At 59.9% G+C, this 15,824-nt stretch overlaps 1 protein-coding gene across 4 annotated transcripts in view; it reads right to left on the reverse strand.

The window, feature by feature from the left end:
• The window catches only part of PARVB (parvin beta), a 93,068-nt gene that overhangs the window by 13,491 nt on the left and 63,753 nt on the right, over nucleotides 1-15,824 (reverse strand). For all 4 annotated transcript variants that reach the window (XM_059401828.1, XM_059401830.1, XM_059401831.1 and 1 more), the window contains exons 5-9: nucleotides 14,341-14,481; nucleotides 12,981-13,096; nucleotides 10,166-10,224; nucleotides 7,268-7,287; nucleotides 1,469-1,530 (exon numbers count right to left, since the gene is read on the reverse strand). In XM_059401828.1, coding sequence (XP_059257811.1) covers nucleotides 1,469-1,530; nucleotides 7,268-7,287; nucleotides 10,166-10,224; nucleotides 12,981-13,096; nucleotides 14,341-14,481 — 398 coding nt within the window. The remainder of the gene's footprint in view (nucleotides 1-1,468; nucleotides 1,531-7,267; nucleotides 7,288-10,165; nucleotides 10,225-12,980; nucleotides 13,097-14,340; nucleotides 14,482-15,824) is intronic.

Raw genomic sequence — 15,824 nt, forward strand, 5'->3', positions numbered from 1 at the left:
GCCATCAACACGGCAACTCTCCTGTGGGGGTGCGGGAGGGCGGGGCTGGAAGCAGGAAGCTGCCAGCAGATGAATTCCTCCCCAGTGCCCAAAACACATCTTTTCAAAGAATGAATTAACATCGTATCTACCAACAAACAAACCTCATGCCATGCTCAACCCTACCCAGTATATTGCGCACTGGGCCTTTGCACGGACATGATGACATTTTACTCTCACAGCGCCCCTGAGAGGTGGGTCCCGCCTCGGTCCTGACAGGTGGGGAAACTGAGGTAGGGGTTATCATCTGCCTCGGGTCACATAGTTGATAGGCGGGGGAGGGGCCAGATTTGCATCTTCTTGTGCATGAGGTCCTGGGACCCAGATGTGACAAGGGGTAGGGGTTGGGGGCACTGCTCGGAGCCCCAAGGTGCGTCAGTCATCACCCAAGGATGCTAAGGCGGCTCCACCCAGGAGGGGCACTGCCAGCCTTTTGCAATGTGCTTCCAACGACTAAAATACTCTCATTGTCCCAGGCTGCAGCGGCATTTTCCAAAAGTGGGATCCATGGGAATTTAATACATTCAATCACAAGACAAACAGATCTCACCGTCGACAATAAGCTTGGAAAATGCTTCCTACTAAGTCCGATCTTGGAGAATTCCAACCCATGCCAGCATATTAATGGTCCTGAGAAGTCCTGCATTAAGAAGCCTGTTGCGAGCAGTTGTGCTAGACAAAGGGCTGTCTCCCCTAGGGCACACGGGCAGAAATGACCTCTCCTTGGATGTTACAGGGAGGTGGAAAGGGCACCCACCCTCCCACTGCCTCCCCACGCGATATGTCTGTAGGCGCTCAGATAACTCCACAGGCTGAGAGCTGAGTCTTGATTCCTTCTGGGTGAGAACAGGCCCTCCCGGCAGATCCCCTGGAAGCTCATCACTCCCCAGCCCCTGACACCACAGCCTCAGCTCACATGATTTTTTCTTGTTTTTTCCAACCGTAGCCTACACGCAGGCTGCCTGGGCTGATGAAGGGCCTGTCCTTGGCACTCCTGTTTGGAGGGAAAGGGGCCAAACACACGCTCCGAGCAGCTCAGCCGGCAAAGGCCTGCCTGTGTCCCGGGCAGGCTGAGCATACAGCCTCGCGGTAATGAGGCCCGCTGGAGCCAGCAGGCTGACACACTTGAAAACATTTCCACATTGAGAAAAAGCCTCGAGTCGGAATGAAGGACCACGCGGGCGCTGGCTGGCTAATTCACTCAACAGAAGCGGGCGGGTGGGCAGGGAGACACCCAGGGAGCAGAGATGTTGAGTTAAAAGGCGCTAATTTTATGCACTGTAGTTACGTTTTTGACTATAATTACACTTCAATCCATGTGGCAAACATTTCAGAGATTTCAAACATGTTCCCACCTTCTTCCCGGCACGGAGCGCGTGTGGAGAGAGAAGCCTGGGGACGGAGGCAAGCAGCCCGGCCCGGAGCTTACCTTCTTCACCACGCTGAGCTTGTCCGGGGCGTGGTCGAAGAGGGTGTCGAAGGCGTCCCGCTCTGCGTGGGCAAGTGGAGAGGCACAGGCAGGGTTGATGGAAGCGTCCCGGCCCGTCCCGGGGACCAGGCAGTTCCTGACCCCGCCGGGATGTCCCGCCCCTACGCTCCCCGCCAGCCCAGAAGCCGCTTCGTTCCCGCCAGAACCCAGGGACAGGTGCAGCTGGGAGCAAAAACAGGGTAAAAATGCTTTTACGTCCACCCCGCCCTCAGTTTCTATCTTGTAACGTGAAATTCACGGGCAGCACTGGAACATCCGCCCCCACGACATCCTCGACAGGAGGCGTCCCTTGCCCGCCTCTCTCCTGCCCCACGCTCCGTGCAATGCAAACCAGTAAATCTCGCTGCTACCTCCGAGCACAGCTCCCCATTAGCACAGCTGCCAGCCCCACACCCGCCCCGGGCCCTCACCTGCGGCAGCTGTAGCCTCCTGCCTTAGCCGGGTTCCCTCCTCCACTCCCAGCCCTCCGATCCCTTCTCCCAACAGGAACACGGTAGACTGGATCGTTTCGTGCTCCTTGCCATTTCTGCTCTCACCAAAACTCTCCAAAAAAAAAAAAACCTCTCTTATCACTCTAGGATAAAATTCATTTGCTCTCCCCTGGCCCACGAGATCCAGCGGTCAGAGTCACCCCCTAACACACACACCCTCCCTGACTTCACACCACCAACCGGCTTCCTGTCTTCTCCTCATCACGCACCTGCCACGGGGCCTTTGCACGGGCTATCTACCTGTCACTTCCTCCAGCTTGCTCTCAGATGTCACCACTTCTGAAGGGCCTTCCATGACCATCCACACCCTAGAAGAGTGCCCCATGCCCGCTCCCTGTCCTCTGACCCCGCGTGTGCCTCTCGATGCCCTTAGTCACTGCTTGAGAGTACATCTTATCATCATGGGTCTGCTGGAGAGTCATGGCAGGCCCCTGAGCTCCGCGCTGGCTGAAACCACTGTCTTGCTTGTTCCCGCCATTACCCAGGACAAATGAACAAACAGGAGACCCTGCTCCAGACTCGCTCTCTCCAGCAATTCTTCTGGGGGTGTCCCCCTCTGTGGGAGCACTGGCAGGGCCTGAGGCGGCCTGTTCCATCGTGCCCCACCCTCCTCCTCCTTCCAGGTGAGCCCCGACCTGCTCTGCCAACTCAAGGGCCCAGCCGTGTGCTCCAAATCAACACAGAACCAGTCCCTTCCCTTTCCAATGGGAGGCACTGGAGGCCAGGCCAAGAAGGCTCTCAGCGGGTGAACAGCAGCTGGTGGGTGCCTGGTTCTAGCCTGTGTTGTGGCGGGGGAGGGGACCTGGAGGCAGGAAGAGCCCCCTGCAGCCCCCTGCAGCCCAGAGTCCAGGCAGGAAGACGGAGGCCTCAGAGGGGATGCAGGGCTGTGGGGAGTCACGGGGGGGCAGAGAGGGAAAGGGAGGAGGGCATCTGGAAGGCCCTGGAGCCCGACTTCTGTCTTCCAGGAGCCAGCTGTCCCCCCCAAGGTGCCCGGGGCAACACAGGACCTCAGCCAGCAGAGAGGCCCACTATTACTAGCAGGGGCTTGAGGGCAGACCCCAGTGTGGAGGGCTGGGGGCTGGGGAGCCCAGCCAGATGGGAGTGCGGCGGGGGTAGGAAACCTCCACCGCGTCTCTGGGGGCGGCTGGGAGCCCAGAACCAGAGCTGACCCAGGGCTTGCTTCAGGACTGCCTGGCCTGCCCATGGAGGGGGAGGGAGGCAGAAATCAGAGAGAAGACAGGCTGGTACCCAAGTAAGCGGAGAAGCAGGTCTCCTAGAGGAAGCGTCCCAGCCCTTCCCTGCAGCCCAGCCCCAAAAGGAAGGCGCTCGGTGTCCAAGGCCTAGGGCATGGGGACGCAACTCACGGCCTCATCCCAGGTAGCATCCTCCTTGGCCTGGGGGGTGGGGAGAGGGAAGGTGGGAGGGGGCTGTGTGTGTGTGTGCAAGCATGTGTGGTGTGCATCTGCACACCCACGTCGGCCGCATGTGCATGCACAGGCGTGTGCATGGGGTGTGTGCAGCGTGCACACACGCACGAGGGCACACATGCACGTGGGGGGGGGTGTACCTGGCACGTACGCACCCATGCATGGGGGCTGCGAGCATTCACGGGGGACGACCCCCCAGCTTCCTCCACCTGAAACCCAACAGCAACCGAAAGGCCCGACCATGCAGAGCGGCCCCTCCTCCCGCTCCTCTACCCAGGCAGCTGTAAATTATTTTTATAATCATTTAAGTCCCATGAGTCTCAATACGACAGTCTGCAAAGGGAGGGGGAAAAAAGCTAAATCTTTACAAAGCAAAACACAAACTTTAAATGCAGCTTGAGAAAAACTCTCGGAGCAGGAGAGAGCTTGACGTCAGCCGGGTATATTTAGCTGGGCCACCGCTGGGCTCAGAGCGAAGGCGTGCAGGGGAGCCGCGGGAGGGAGCGGAGGCCCGCTGCCCCCTGTGCTGCCCTCACCTGCTGCCGGCCGGGCCTCGGGAATGAAAACGGGTCCCGGAACATCAGGCCACTCACCTCCTTCCCTAACCCCATTCCTCCTCCGTAAAGTGGGAGTAAAAATAGTCCCCAGCGCACGGCTGGTGTCAGAACGAAACACACGGGACATCGAGGGACAAGCCCACTGCCTGGCAGGCGGGTCACTGGGGCTCGGGCTCAGTTCATTCGATGCCCCCTCTGAGTCCGCCCCTCCCTACGGTCCCTCGGGAAGCTCTGGCAACAGTCACGGGGACAAACAGGGAGGGACACGGGCCCGGTGGCAGCAGAGGCGTAAACTGAGGTGGCCAGAGAGGGCTCAGAAAGGGGCCCCACCAGTTGGGACGGGCCGGCGTCCGGCCCAGCACAACCCTCACGGGTGTGACCATCAGTCCAAATAAAGTTGTTTTGTTTGTTTAACCTTTTTAAAATATAAATAGGAATTTCTGGCTCGTCTGCAGGAACTGGAAGTGTGGCAGCACGGAGCCCGCCTCCCGCCCGCCCGGCGTCATGCGCCACCCACGGCTGTGGGGTCTGGGCGCCCCGGTCTGCCCCACCGCCACCCCGCGCGGAGGCTGAGGGGCAGGCGACCACACGATGTTCCAGCCACTTCCCCGTTCCTGTGAGCGGCCTGGTCCACAGAAGCACCAAGTCTGGGGCCCATGGACAAAGGGACAGGGGACCGAGGGGGCGTCACACGGGAGCCTCGGGCCTAGCCGGGGTTTCCTGGGACAAGAAAGGGAGGAAGGGCGTTCCAGACAGAGAGAACAGAAAGTGCAAACAGAAGCACAGGAAAGCCAGGGAAGCTGGGGAGGGTTGCAGACCCTCTGGCCTGAGGGAGGCTCAGAGCAGGTCTCACAGGGCAAGGAGTCCCCCAGGGTGGCAGCCGGAGGTGGCACAGCTGGCCCAGTCAGGCTGCAGTGGGGGCACAAGCTCTGTTGGCAGAAAGGGGAGACCCGAGGAAGAGATGGGGAGCAGAGGAGGAGAGCTTCTCCCCGCTTCTCCCCGCTTCTCCCCTGTCCCGAAGCCTGGGGCGGGGGAGGGGCCGCCTGCGGGGGAGATGCAGCCAGCAAGCCCGTTGCCATGGAGACCAGGCAGCAGCTCCCAGCTCCTCTGGGGAGATGGGCCTCCCAGCCCACCTCAGCCAGGACAGGGATGACTCAGGGAAGGGGCGGGCCTCCATGTGGGGGGCAGGGCAACCCCTCCATCCCAAGCTCACAGCGCTCAGGTGAGAAATGAGCACAGAGCAGGACCTGTTGTGAAACCCAGTGAGCAGACATAGCCAAGGAGGGTCCCCCTGGAGCTCTAGAAGCTCCTGGATGTCTGCAGCCCAGGGCTGGCGGCTCCGGCGAAGGCACGCCGAGGAAGACACAGCTCCAGCCCACAGGACGCTTACCGTTCAAGGAGCCACAGGGGAAGGGGCACACAGAGGGGCCGAGGGTCCCCAGGCCATCCCAGCACCCAGAGTCTGCCAGGCGGTGGCAGCTCTCTGTGAGCACCAGTGAGCGCAGGAGTAAAGAGACAGGCTGGGCGGGGGCAGGGCAGCCAGGGTGGCCTCCTGGGAAGAGCTGAGGAGTGAGCCACGTGGAAGGGGGGGCAGTTGGCGAGCCCAGAGGGAGGGCACTCTGAGCAGAGGGCACTCAAAGTGGGAGACAGGGATGGGCCCCCCGGGGTGCTCTCAGAGGAACAGGGGAGCTACAGGCGGAGGACATGCGGGCAGAGTGAGGAGGCAGAGAGGCGGCGAGACGCATGCGGAGGGGGTGGTCTACAGGGCTCGGAGGCCACCTCAAGGGCCGTGGCTTTGCCTTAAGCCAAGGTGGAGGGTAAAGAGTGAGGGGTAAAGGGGTATCTTAGGGCTCCTGACCCCCAAATCAAAGGGCAAGCCTGGGACCAGGGGGGAGGGAAGGAGGTCCGACCTCGGTGGGCGGGGGGCTGGAGGGGCTGGAGGGGCCCACGGGAGAAGGGCTGGCAGAGGCTGCCCGTCTGGGTACCCAGGGGGCCTCGGCACTTGCACCAGCAGAAGCCGAAGCCGGGGTGGCGCTCACGGCTGTCACCCGATGACGGTCTGCTCGTGTTTCACAAGCAGGGCGAGCCTCTCTAGTAGTGGTTCCACAGCCCCGAAGGCTCAAACGCCGGCACGGCAGCTGAGTCCACTTCTCATACTGCGACACCCGGCTGCTTCCCAGCATGTCGTCACCCTGTGCCCAGCAGCTACTGCACTGTTCGCCCCCCGGCCGCGGCACACAGCCCCCCGCGGCACGGATGCTCCCTGGGTCCCCCAAACCTCCAACCAGGCCTGTGCCCCACAGGCACAGGATGGGACATGGCTCAGAGAATCAAAGACCCTCGATGCTCTGACGGCCCTACTCAGACCCAGGGCCTGACCCCTGTCCCCTCCAGGAGCCCACACTGGCCCCATGGCCTGCACTCCCCACTGCCATGGGACACCCCCAACTGGACATGGACGGTTCCCTCTTCCTCCCTTTCTTTAAAATAACAAAGACACGTAAAAAGACTGAATCGCTACTCAAAAATCGTGAAGACTGTGAACTTCCCCAGCACGGCATTAGGCTTACTTCAGGAAGTCTGAGGACATCAACAGGGACCCACGTCCCCTCTTCGCACACAAGCCACAGTGGCGTGCCACGGGCCCCTACGATACCCGTGAGGGGACGGGGTCCTGGGGTCAGACCCATGGCTGACTCCAGGGTGGCAGGCTTCCCCCTGGGGACCCCACAGCTACAGGATGAACTCCAGCTGGGCACGCTTGAAGGGCACGCGGGAACACGTGTACTTGGCTTCCACTTCTGCTAACAGCCGTGCTCCCTGCAGAAAAGTGGCCTTTGGGGGTCCAGAGCTTTCTGTTTCAAAATAGTCTCCAAAGCAATGAGCTTCACTCACACGGCCTCTGGCTACGGCACAGACTCCCCACCCTGGAGGGTTTAAATGAGGTCCCAAGCTGTCCTGCCATCTGCCGCCCCTCGCGGAGAGGAAGGTAGGGTCATGCTGCTTGCCACGGGGTTGGGAACAGCTCTCTGGGGACTAAAGGGAGTCCCGACCTCGTCACCCCCCACCAGGCTTTTCTTATCCCCCCACTGCCTGCAGCAGCTCAGAGAAGCAGACAGACCCCAGGGGGAGCTACAGGAGACCCCACAGGGTTCTGTGGGCCCTGCACCCTGGGGGACAGCGCGTATCCACGCATCTGGGAACTTCTTGCCACAGCCCGCAAGTGCCCGTGACCTTGGACCCGCCTGACCTACAGGTACTTACCGAAGCGACCCATCATCCTCCTGCAAACAAGAACAGAGGGAGAGAGAGCGAGCTGTCAGCGGGCGCTCAGACACAGTGCGGTGAGGTCACGATGGAGGGAACCCCAAAGTCGGAGCCTCAAATTGTCCTGCTGAAGGGCTCTTTACAAAAATGTAAATTCTGTCTTAAAACAGATCCTCCGTCCCTCTCATCACAAACGCCAGGTGCGTGTGTGGGTTTCTAAATGTGAGCACAGGATCAGCAGCAAGTGGCCACCTTGAATCAAACCACCCCTGAAGGCCATTTGGGGGGATTAAATTATGGGAGCAGTGAACAGGAAGAATGGTTCAGCAGATAACAGGTCTTCTGGGGTCGCTGAATGGGAAACTTTGAAGTCCAGGATGCAGATCACCCAAGGGTCCCACTGTGGTAAGCTGCCCGTTCAGAGAAACACAAAACTCAGGGATCCTAAAGAATCAGAGGCTGGACCCTGATCTAGCAGGTGGAGGCTGAAACCACAAGGCACAGAGGCTAGTCCCTCCATGAGGACTGCGAGGGCCCCGGGCACAGGTCCTCCCCTGCTTGAGCTTCCTGAGAGGCGAGGGGGTCTTCAGATCGTCCCCAAATGCCTCTAGACTCGAGTCTTTAGGCTCCAACTTATTTAACAAATACTTCTTGAGCAGCTACTATGGGCATGCCATGAAAATGCAGAAATAAACAGCCCGCTCCCATGAACCCCATGGCCCTGCCCCATAAGCTCCCATTTCAACACAGTCCACGTGTACCCAAAGTGTCACATACAGGAGATGCTACGGGAACTAAAAGGAAGCCAGCCATTTGTGTTTGGCAAACAGGGAGGGCTTCCTGGAGGAGGGGACCTCAGAACCGGCTCTAGAAAGAGACAGGAAGGAGGCCGAGGCTAGACAGAAGGTGCAGAGGATCTCTGGGGCTGCAGGACGCTGGGCTGCCAGAATGCCAAGGCCAGAAGGAGTGGGAAGGCCAGCAGGCTGATGGGACAGTACTTTGTGGTTTTCGCAGACATCTGATGATTTAGATGCTCCACCCAATGCCCTATGGCCACACAGAGGGGGAGGGATTGGGGAGAGCACGCCCAGAGTCGAGGAGACCAGACAGGAGACTGGCGATCCCTCCCCATCCTGAGTCTGGGGCCACACAGCACTTCCCACAAGCTGCCTGGGCTGGAATCCACATTTCTACAGACACGGCCTTTGTCACCAGCTAGCCTGCTAGCCCCTGTCCCAAACCCCTCCACCTCCCAGTGCCCAGCACAGTGCCCTCATGCTGGTCATTGCTGTGAGCTGTACGGGCCATTCACCACCCTCTACCCACCCCTCACCCCCACTAGCTCCGGTTCCAGAGCTCCTAACTCCCCCAGCTGCCCGCCCTCAGGTCACCAAACCCTGGCCACAGTCCCTCCCAGGGCTGCACCCCCACCCCTGCGACAGGCCCAGCTGCCTCTCCCAACGGCAGGCAGTGTGTCTCCACCTCCCTACCCAGGATGATCTTGTGACTTGCTCTGACCCACAGAATATGAGGACACCGCATGGGGCAGGGGGCCGGAACCCTGAGGGCGCCCTGGGAGGAAGCCCAGGACCCCAAGGACGAGGCACAGGTACAGGGACAGAGGCCTGCCACCCGCCACCACCAAGCACCAGACGAACTGAACAACCTGCCCGGCTTAGCCCAGCCCAGTCCAATCCACAGCGTCATCAGCAGGTAACGGACTGTCGTTTTAAGCTGCTTGGATTTGGAGGGGAGCTTGTAACATAATCATAAGACACGACCCCACTCCTCATTCCCCTCCTCCTGCTCCCAAACAGGCCAGGCTGAACTGAGCACCAGGTCCCTTGCCCCTTGCGCGCCCCTCCCCCACCCCACCCCACCCCACCCCACCCCCATGGATTTGGAACAGATGTGCTGCCTCTCAGGCCACATGGCAGTGGCTTCCCAATTCACCCGGCAGCTCCCACTCCAGAATGGTCTCCCGTGTCAGCCTGGATCTGTGAAAGACCGGACGTGATACGTCCGGTGACACGGGAATCAATCACTCGGGGGACGGAGCAGGAGCGCTCACCGAGACGATCCATCGTTCATGTTCTGTTTCATCTGAACCAGGTTTGGGGGAGAGGCACCAATGCAGTGAATTTTTAAAGATCCTTAACAAGGGGCCGTGGGGGGCTCCTAAAAGCTACCTGCAAAACAGACCATTTGACTGGCTACGTTCAGTAGATTTGAAGCCTTTTAGACGTCTTAGAAGTTGCCGTCCGGCTTTCCCTACGAGACGAGCGACAGTCCACACGCTCTCAAAGGAATTTCTGGGTCAGAAGTATGGCTCTCTCTTCCATGGACCTGATGCCCGGGCGCACAGATGAGCCGCAACAAGGGGTCCCCTGACCATTCTGAACCCCTTCTCCCCTCACCCAGCCTTCTCGAAGTTCACCTTCTAAAATAAGGAATATACATCCAAAGGCTTCGGAGAAGAACTCCGTCCTCACACGGAAAACTCTGAAGACGCCAGCACACTCACCTTACAAAAGCTCAAGGTTTTAAATTCCCCTTAACCGTTTCCTCCTTGTAGGAGATTCTGAATGGGATCGGCTCTATTTCTGTTTGCTCATCGTTCTTGGTGCTGCTCCAGAAAAGATTTCAGGCCGCCTCGGGAAGTTCTAATTCCCGTGCCGCATGTGGTTTGCCTACTTTTCTATTTGGGAGAATTTCTCATTTAAATACCAAATCAAACTATCTTGCCCTTCCTTGCAAGGGAAAAAAAAAAATCCTTGAAGAAGAAGTGCACGCAGGTCCTAAAGCTAGGACAGTGGATCTCATCCCTGGGTCGAGGGACGCGCGCAGAAGTGGGCCCCCCGCGTCCGTGCCGGTCCCCGGCTGGTGTCCACTTACTCCGTTGTCGTGGTCAGCTCCTCCGTGACGTGGCTGGAGTGCAGCAGGCCTTCTCGCTTCTGCAAACCCCAAAATGAACAAATAAACACACCAACACGTGGGCAGGCAGAGGGGACAGGAGGAAGGATATCGCTGGCGTGGTCCTGAGCTGCGTGCAGACCACACTGGACAGCATCCAAGCCATGCCCACAGGGGCGGACTGCAGGTGACTCCAGGGAATGACCCTTTTGGTGACCCTCCTCCACCCTCTCCCTAGCCTCTCTGCCTTGCTCTGAGAGCAGGCAGCTGGTGGGGGCAGGGGGGTTGTCAGGATTAATACCCTAGCTCCCCGAGGGAACCCATATGCCGTGCAGCTGGGAGAGGGACGGGGCACGGGGAATCCCCATAACAAGAGGAGCAGCCAGTGTAAGGACAGGCACGCTTGCCTAAGTAGGATGCCTCCCCCACACCGTCCACCCCAGAAGTCATGTCCGTTCCGAACCTCGGAACGTGACCTTGTTTGGAAACACGGTGTTGGCAGATAGAGCTAGTTAAGAGGAAGCCATAAGGCACTAGGGTAGGTCCCAAATCCAACACGACTGGAGCCTTCGTAAGAGAAAACAGCCACAGGCACAGAAGGAAGACTGACAACAGAGCCAGTGCCTGGACAGACGCACCTACAAGACTGGGAACCCGGAGGGCTGCCTGCAGCCACCAGAAGCTGGAAGGGGAAGGCACGATCCTCCCCTGGAGGCTTTGGAGGGAGCGGGGCCCTGCCAAGTCCTGTGTAGGCCTTCCAGCCTCCCTAACAGTGAGGGAACAGTGTCTGTTATTTTAAACACCCAGGCTGTGGTCTTTTGCAACAGCAGTGCTAGGACACAACACTGTGTGTGACGGAATTCTCCGGAAGCCCGCAGGTGTGAAGAGGCCTGGATGGTGGCAGGGTGGGGGGTTCAGGGATGGGGAGTAGCCTGCATGTCCCCAGACCCCAGGGCAGCTCTCACCAGCCAGCTAATCCAACCACTGTAAGCCCTTACGTGAACCCCTCGAGACACGGGGAACTCACTCCCTACCAGGGGGGCCCACCGTGGACACCTCTGGAGATCGGAGCTCCCCAGCCCTTCCAGAACTTGGCCTCCAGGGAAGCCTCGCGGCTGGTTCTTGCTGGTGAAAAGCAGGCACCCTGCAGCGGAGCCCGTCAGCACCCACGGGCTCCCGGAGAGCCGCCAGCGAGGCCAGAGACACTTCGCTCCCTCACGTATCCACACAGCTGCTGGGCACCTACTCGATGCCGGGCCCGGGGCGAGGGAGCAGACACACGAGGCTGAGTATTTCCGTTTTATAACATCATCTCAGATCTCTGGGGGAAATCACTGCAACTCGGAGAAATCAAGGGCTCACCCGCGGCCACGCTGCCGGGTAGTAATGAGGCCCCATCCTCACCCCTTCCCTCCTTGGACCTCCACATTCCTTGCATCTCCCATCTCCGACCAGAGAATCGAACACGGAGGGCCAGGCCTTGGGGTCTGGGAGGACGGCTTCTGAGGTCAGAGGCCGGCCAGTTCTCGGGACCTCCGCCCCCCGATGCATGCCCCTTTGGATGTGGCCCGAAGCATCCTTCCGTAACCCTGGTCAGGCAGGAGGCGCCAGCAAGTGCTTGCCCGCATCAGTAAAACTTTTTGAAAACCCAAAAGATTTTCTTGGACCCAAGCACAGCCTGAAAGGAAATGCCTTAATCACCAAGCCACACAGCGCTCATGGGGCCCCGAGACTGATGGACACGGGTTTGAGAACCACATGCCCATGTGTCCTTGCGAAGCCTTTCCCGGCTGGTAGCCATGGGTGAGCCCCGAGGGCTGGGGCAGCAGAATCGGTCCCCGACCCCATCACCACCATGGACCATAAACCTCCCTCCTTAGGAAGCAAGCAGGGGCCCCACAGCGTGGGGGGTGGGGGGGAGTAACCCTCGCCTGATGCCAAGGGGACATTCCCGCCCCGCAGGGTCCGGGCAGAGCTCTCAGGGTAATGGAGGGGACAGGCGCTTCATAAAACCAGGACCAGCCAGAGCCGCAATTGCAGCCCGCTGAAGGCACAGAGCCGCTAAGGGAAAGAGTGGAGTTGGACATCGCAGTGCATGAACACACAGACATTCGGGTTCCGAGCAAAACCTCATCGGTCTGGCAGGAGAGTGGTGCTTTCGCAAGCAAAGTGTTTTCCCCGTTTGGTGTCCCCGACAGCCAGGGCTCAGGGCCAAGTACACAGTAGGTGCTTCCTATGCATTTACTGGACAAGACCGCAAACACAGAGCTGGGACTGGGTCTGTCCCCTTCAACGCAGGGGACGCGCCAGGAAAGGCTGCTTTGCCCCTGCCAGAAGGACCCCAGCTCCCAGTTACACCTCTCCAAGGGAAGCAAAAGAAACGACCCTAAGAGGGCAATCGCGGGGACTGGAGGAGATAATTCACAGCAGATGCAGAGAAAGCTTTCATCAGGGTATCCATTTCATACTGCTGGTCTCAACCCGCTCCGGTGAGTAATAAGCTCATTCAAGAGAACTGAATTCCAACCACTTGGCTTTGGAGAGAAATGAATGTTCTTTTTAAAAAAATGCTGGAAAATTAAACCTCAACACACTCATTGCCTTTGAATCTGCCTCTCTCCAAATCAGTGCCATTGTTCCGGCTCTGACATGTGTCCCCAAGCCAGGGCAAGACACACATTTTGTCAAGAGGGGAGAACAGAAGGTGGCCACACAGGAGGGAGGGGAGAAAAGCAGCCGTGGGGGGAGTCCACGCGAGAAAAGCATCCGCACACCCACCCCGCCGCCCACTACTCACCCGCACGACCACCACTTGCACGGACACGTGCTCTGGGAGGCGGATCGGGGCCCGGAAGTGCATGGCCAGGGCCACGAGCAGGTGCAGGATGGCCACCAGGTTCTTCCCGTGGATTGCTGGTCGGGGAGGGAAGACAGGAGCTGGTTTAGGTCAGGTTCCACAGGAACCCCGAGCCCAGGTCCAAAAGGCAATAAAGACGCTGCATCCAAACGAGACCGCGGAGGAAAACCACGGTGGGGGGTGGGTGGGCGCGGGGGCCACGGGAAAATGAAGATGACGAATGCCTTGTGCGAGTCTACTTCTCCTGCCTCATTAGCTTTCCTTCCTGTTGACTTGCAGGTGACACGGGCAACCGCTTTCCAAGCACAGCATTTGTAAAAGGGGTCAGCAGGGTTGGGGTGGTGAGGACACAGAGCGGGCAGGAGAGTGAGGTTAGCCCAGGGAAGGGAGCATTTTGTGGAAAATGGGTCATCGTGGCCACTTAGGGGTCACAATAACGTGCATCACCTCCCGGCCACTCAGGCCTCCCTCTGCCCCATCCACGGCCTGCGCGAGGGACAGGAGCACGGGGGGACGGCACTCGGAGCGGGGAGATGGGAACCCCCGCCCAGCCTCGGTCCCTGGCTGCCGTCCCCACACTCCAGCTCTCCAGTCCTCGGACAGGCGCGGTCGTACTCACTCCCACGCAGGCTTACAGCTTCCAAACACCCCAGTCCTCCCCCACGGCGGCCACGACCCTAGAGGCAGGCCTGGGTCTCTGACACGTCCCGATGCCAAGAAACCAGGCGCCATCACCACAGCCTGAGGCTCGTTCCTCCAAAGCCCAGGGGACCCTGGCAGCAGGGAGAGCTTCCCTGCCAGGCCCTGCCTGTCCTACACTGAGGATGGAGCGGGGGGGCTCCCGACAAAGAACTTTCTGGCTTTAGTTATTCACCTTCCCGTGTCACGTCTGGGCTGGGAAGACCGTGATGCCTCATACTGGCCGTGCAAGCGCTCCGGGATCTACCCAGAGGCCGGCAGGAACCTCTTCCTGGGGATCGTGCTGTCGGGGCCACTGGTGTATGCGCTTGGCTCCCTTCCAAGAACCCCACAGAGCTTCTCTCTCTTTCCCCTACTTCCTCTGGGAGCCTCCCCTGCCCCACCAGACCAGAAACATCTCTCCTCTCTAAAGCACGGGCGGGGGGGAGGCAGTGACAGGAGCGAGCTTCCAAGAGCAGGGACACTGGCTTTGGCCCGTCTCACTGCCTTCCAGACAGCAGCCGCACGAACGGGTTTTGAACGTGCAAGCCCAGAGAGGCCACGATGAATGACAGCATGGCAAGCTGTGGGGACAGGCCCGGCGGCCCCCGAGACCACTCACAGTCAACGGTCCACTGGAGCGCCCAGCCGTGGGGCCGCAGCAGGCCGTGCACGGCTTCGAGCACCGTCTGCAGCTTCTGCTTCTGCCCGATCTCGGACTGCGTCACCTCAGCCACGTTCAGCTTGCAGTCCGCCAGCTTTTCTACAACGAGAAGGACAAGAGCAAGACACAGGGGTCAGGAGACGCTGCAGGGTCTCAGGGCCACCAGTGACCCAGCTGCAAGGGGGCGGCCGCTCCCTCCCCCAGACTGGGGCGAGCAGATCATCACAGCGCTTGGAGCTTTCTAGTCCTTCGTGCTCCTTGGGAAAGTACTCTAGAGCGGGAAAGGGGGTGTGGAGGTCGAGGCCAGAACGGGAGGTGTCCCGCTTAGGAACATTCTAGGCACGTGACATGGGAAATTGACTCGAGGTGCACTTGCGAGGCAGGGAGGGGACCCGCAGGGACTCCGGGGATGGGCCAGAGCAGGACAGGCGGTGCAGTGGGTCCCCTTGTTTCTCTAACAGCAGGACACCGCGGTAAGGACTGCGGATGTTCACAGACACTGCCACGAAGGACTTTATCCCTGAGAGCGAGCCGGGAGCAACCTGGGGGACCCTACAAGAACCGCCCCATCTGCCTGAGATCTAGGACAGACCCCAAGCCCGGCCCAGGGGCAAGCTCCGTCCACACCCCCTCCCCTCGCAGGTCCCCCACCTGCTAAGGGGCAAGGGGGGAAGGGTCTCTACGACCCAGCTGTCCCCCCGACGGGCTGTCACTCCTCAGCAAAGCAACAGCAGCAGCAGAACACGGTGACCTGTTACCCGGGAGGGTGACCGTGCTGCCTGACGCAGAGCCCGACCGGCCGCGAGCCAGGACGTGGCTGCTGGCCGTGGCCCCGACAGGAGGGACAGCATGCCAGCCGTGGAGTCCAGGCCGGGCACGGTGGGGATCCCGTTTTGCAGGTGGCCCCCAGCAAAGCTCTGCGTACGGAGGCCCCTCACTCAACATTCTCTCCCTGCATCCTCCCCTGCCCTCAACAGAACAAGAGTAAACCATGTTAATATTCCCTGCAGGATCATAGTGTAGAGCAACGCCTGCGGGGCTTGGGGCGCCCCTCCCTCCCTCCTCCCTTCCTTCCTTAGCTCACAAAAGAGCTATCTGAGCCCCTGTGTGCCAGGCACCGTCCTGGGGCCAGATGCAGCAGACAGGAGGCTCCCCAGCGGGCCGGCAGCCTCACCACCACCACCACATCAGGCTGCCAGTCGCCGCCGCCGCCTCGAGGGCTAGAAGCGAAACAAAGCACCTCCACCAAGGGCGTCCTGCGGGGGCTGTAAGTGGGTTGCCGTTTACGTATTTTGATGTCCCTCAGCCTCGGGTAGGTCCCAGCTAGATAAGCCACAGCGGCTCCATACCGTACGGACACCCTCAAAATACACAGCAGGACCCCCCCTGTGGCAGGGCGGAGCGCAGGGTCCTGGGGAAGGAAGGAGGTTGACAGAGCCGGG

This window comes from Mustela nigripes, chromosome 6, assembly GCF_022355385.1.
Source record: "Mustela nigripes isolate SB6536 chromosome 6, MUSNIG.SB6536, whole genome shotgun sequence".
Lineage (NCBI taxonomy): Eukaryota > Metazoa > Chordata > Mammalia > Carnivora > Mustelidae > Mustela > Mustela nigripes.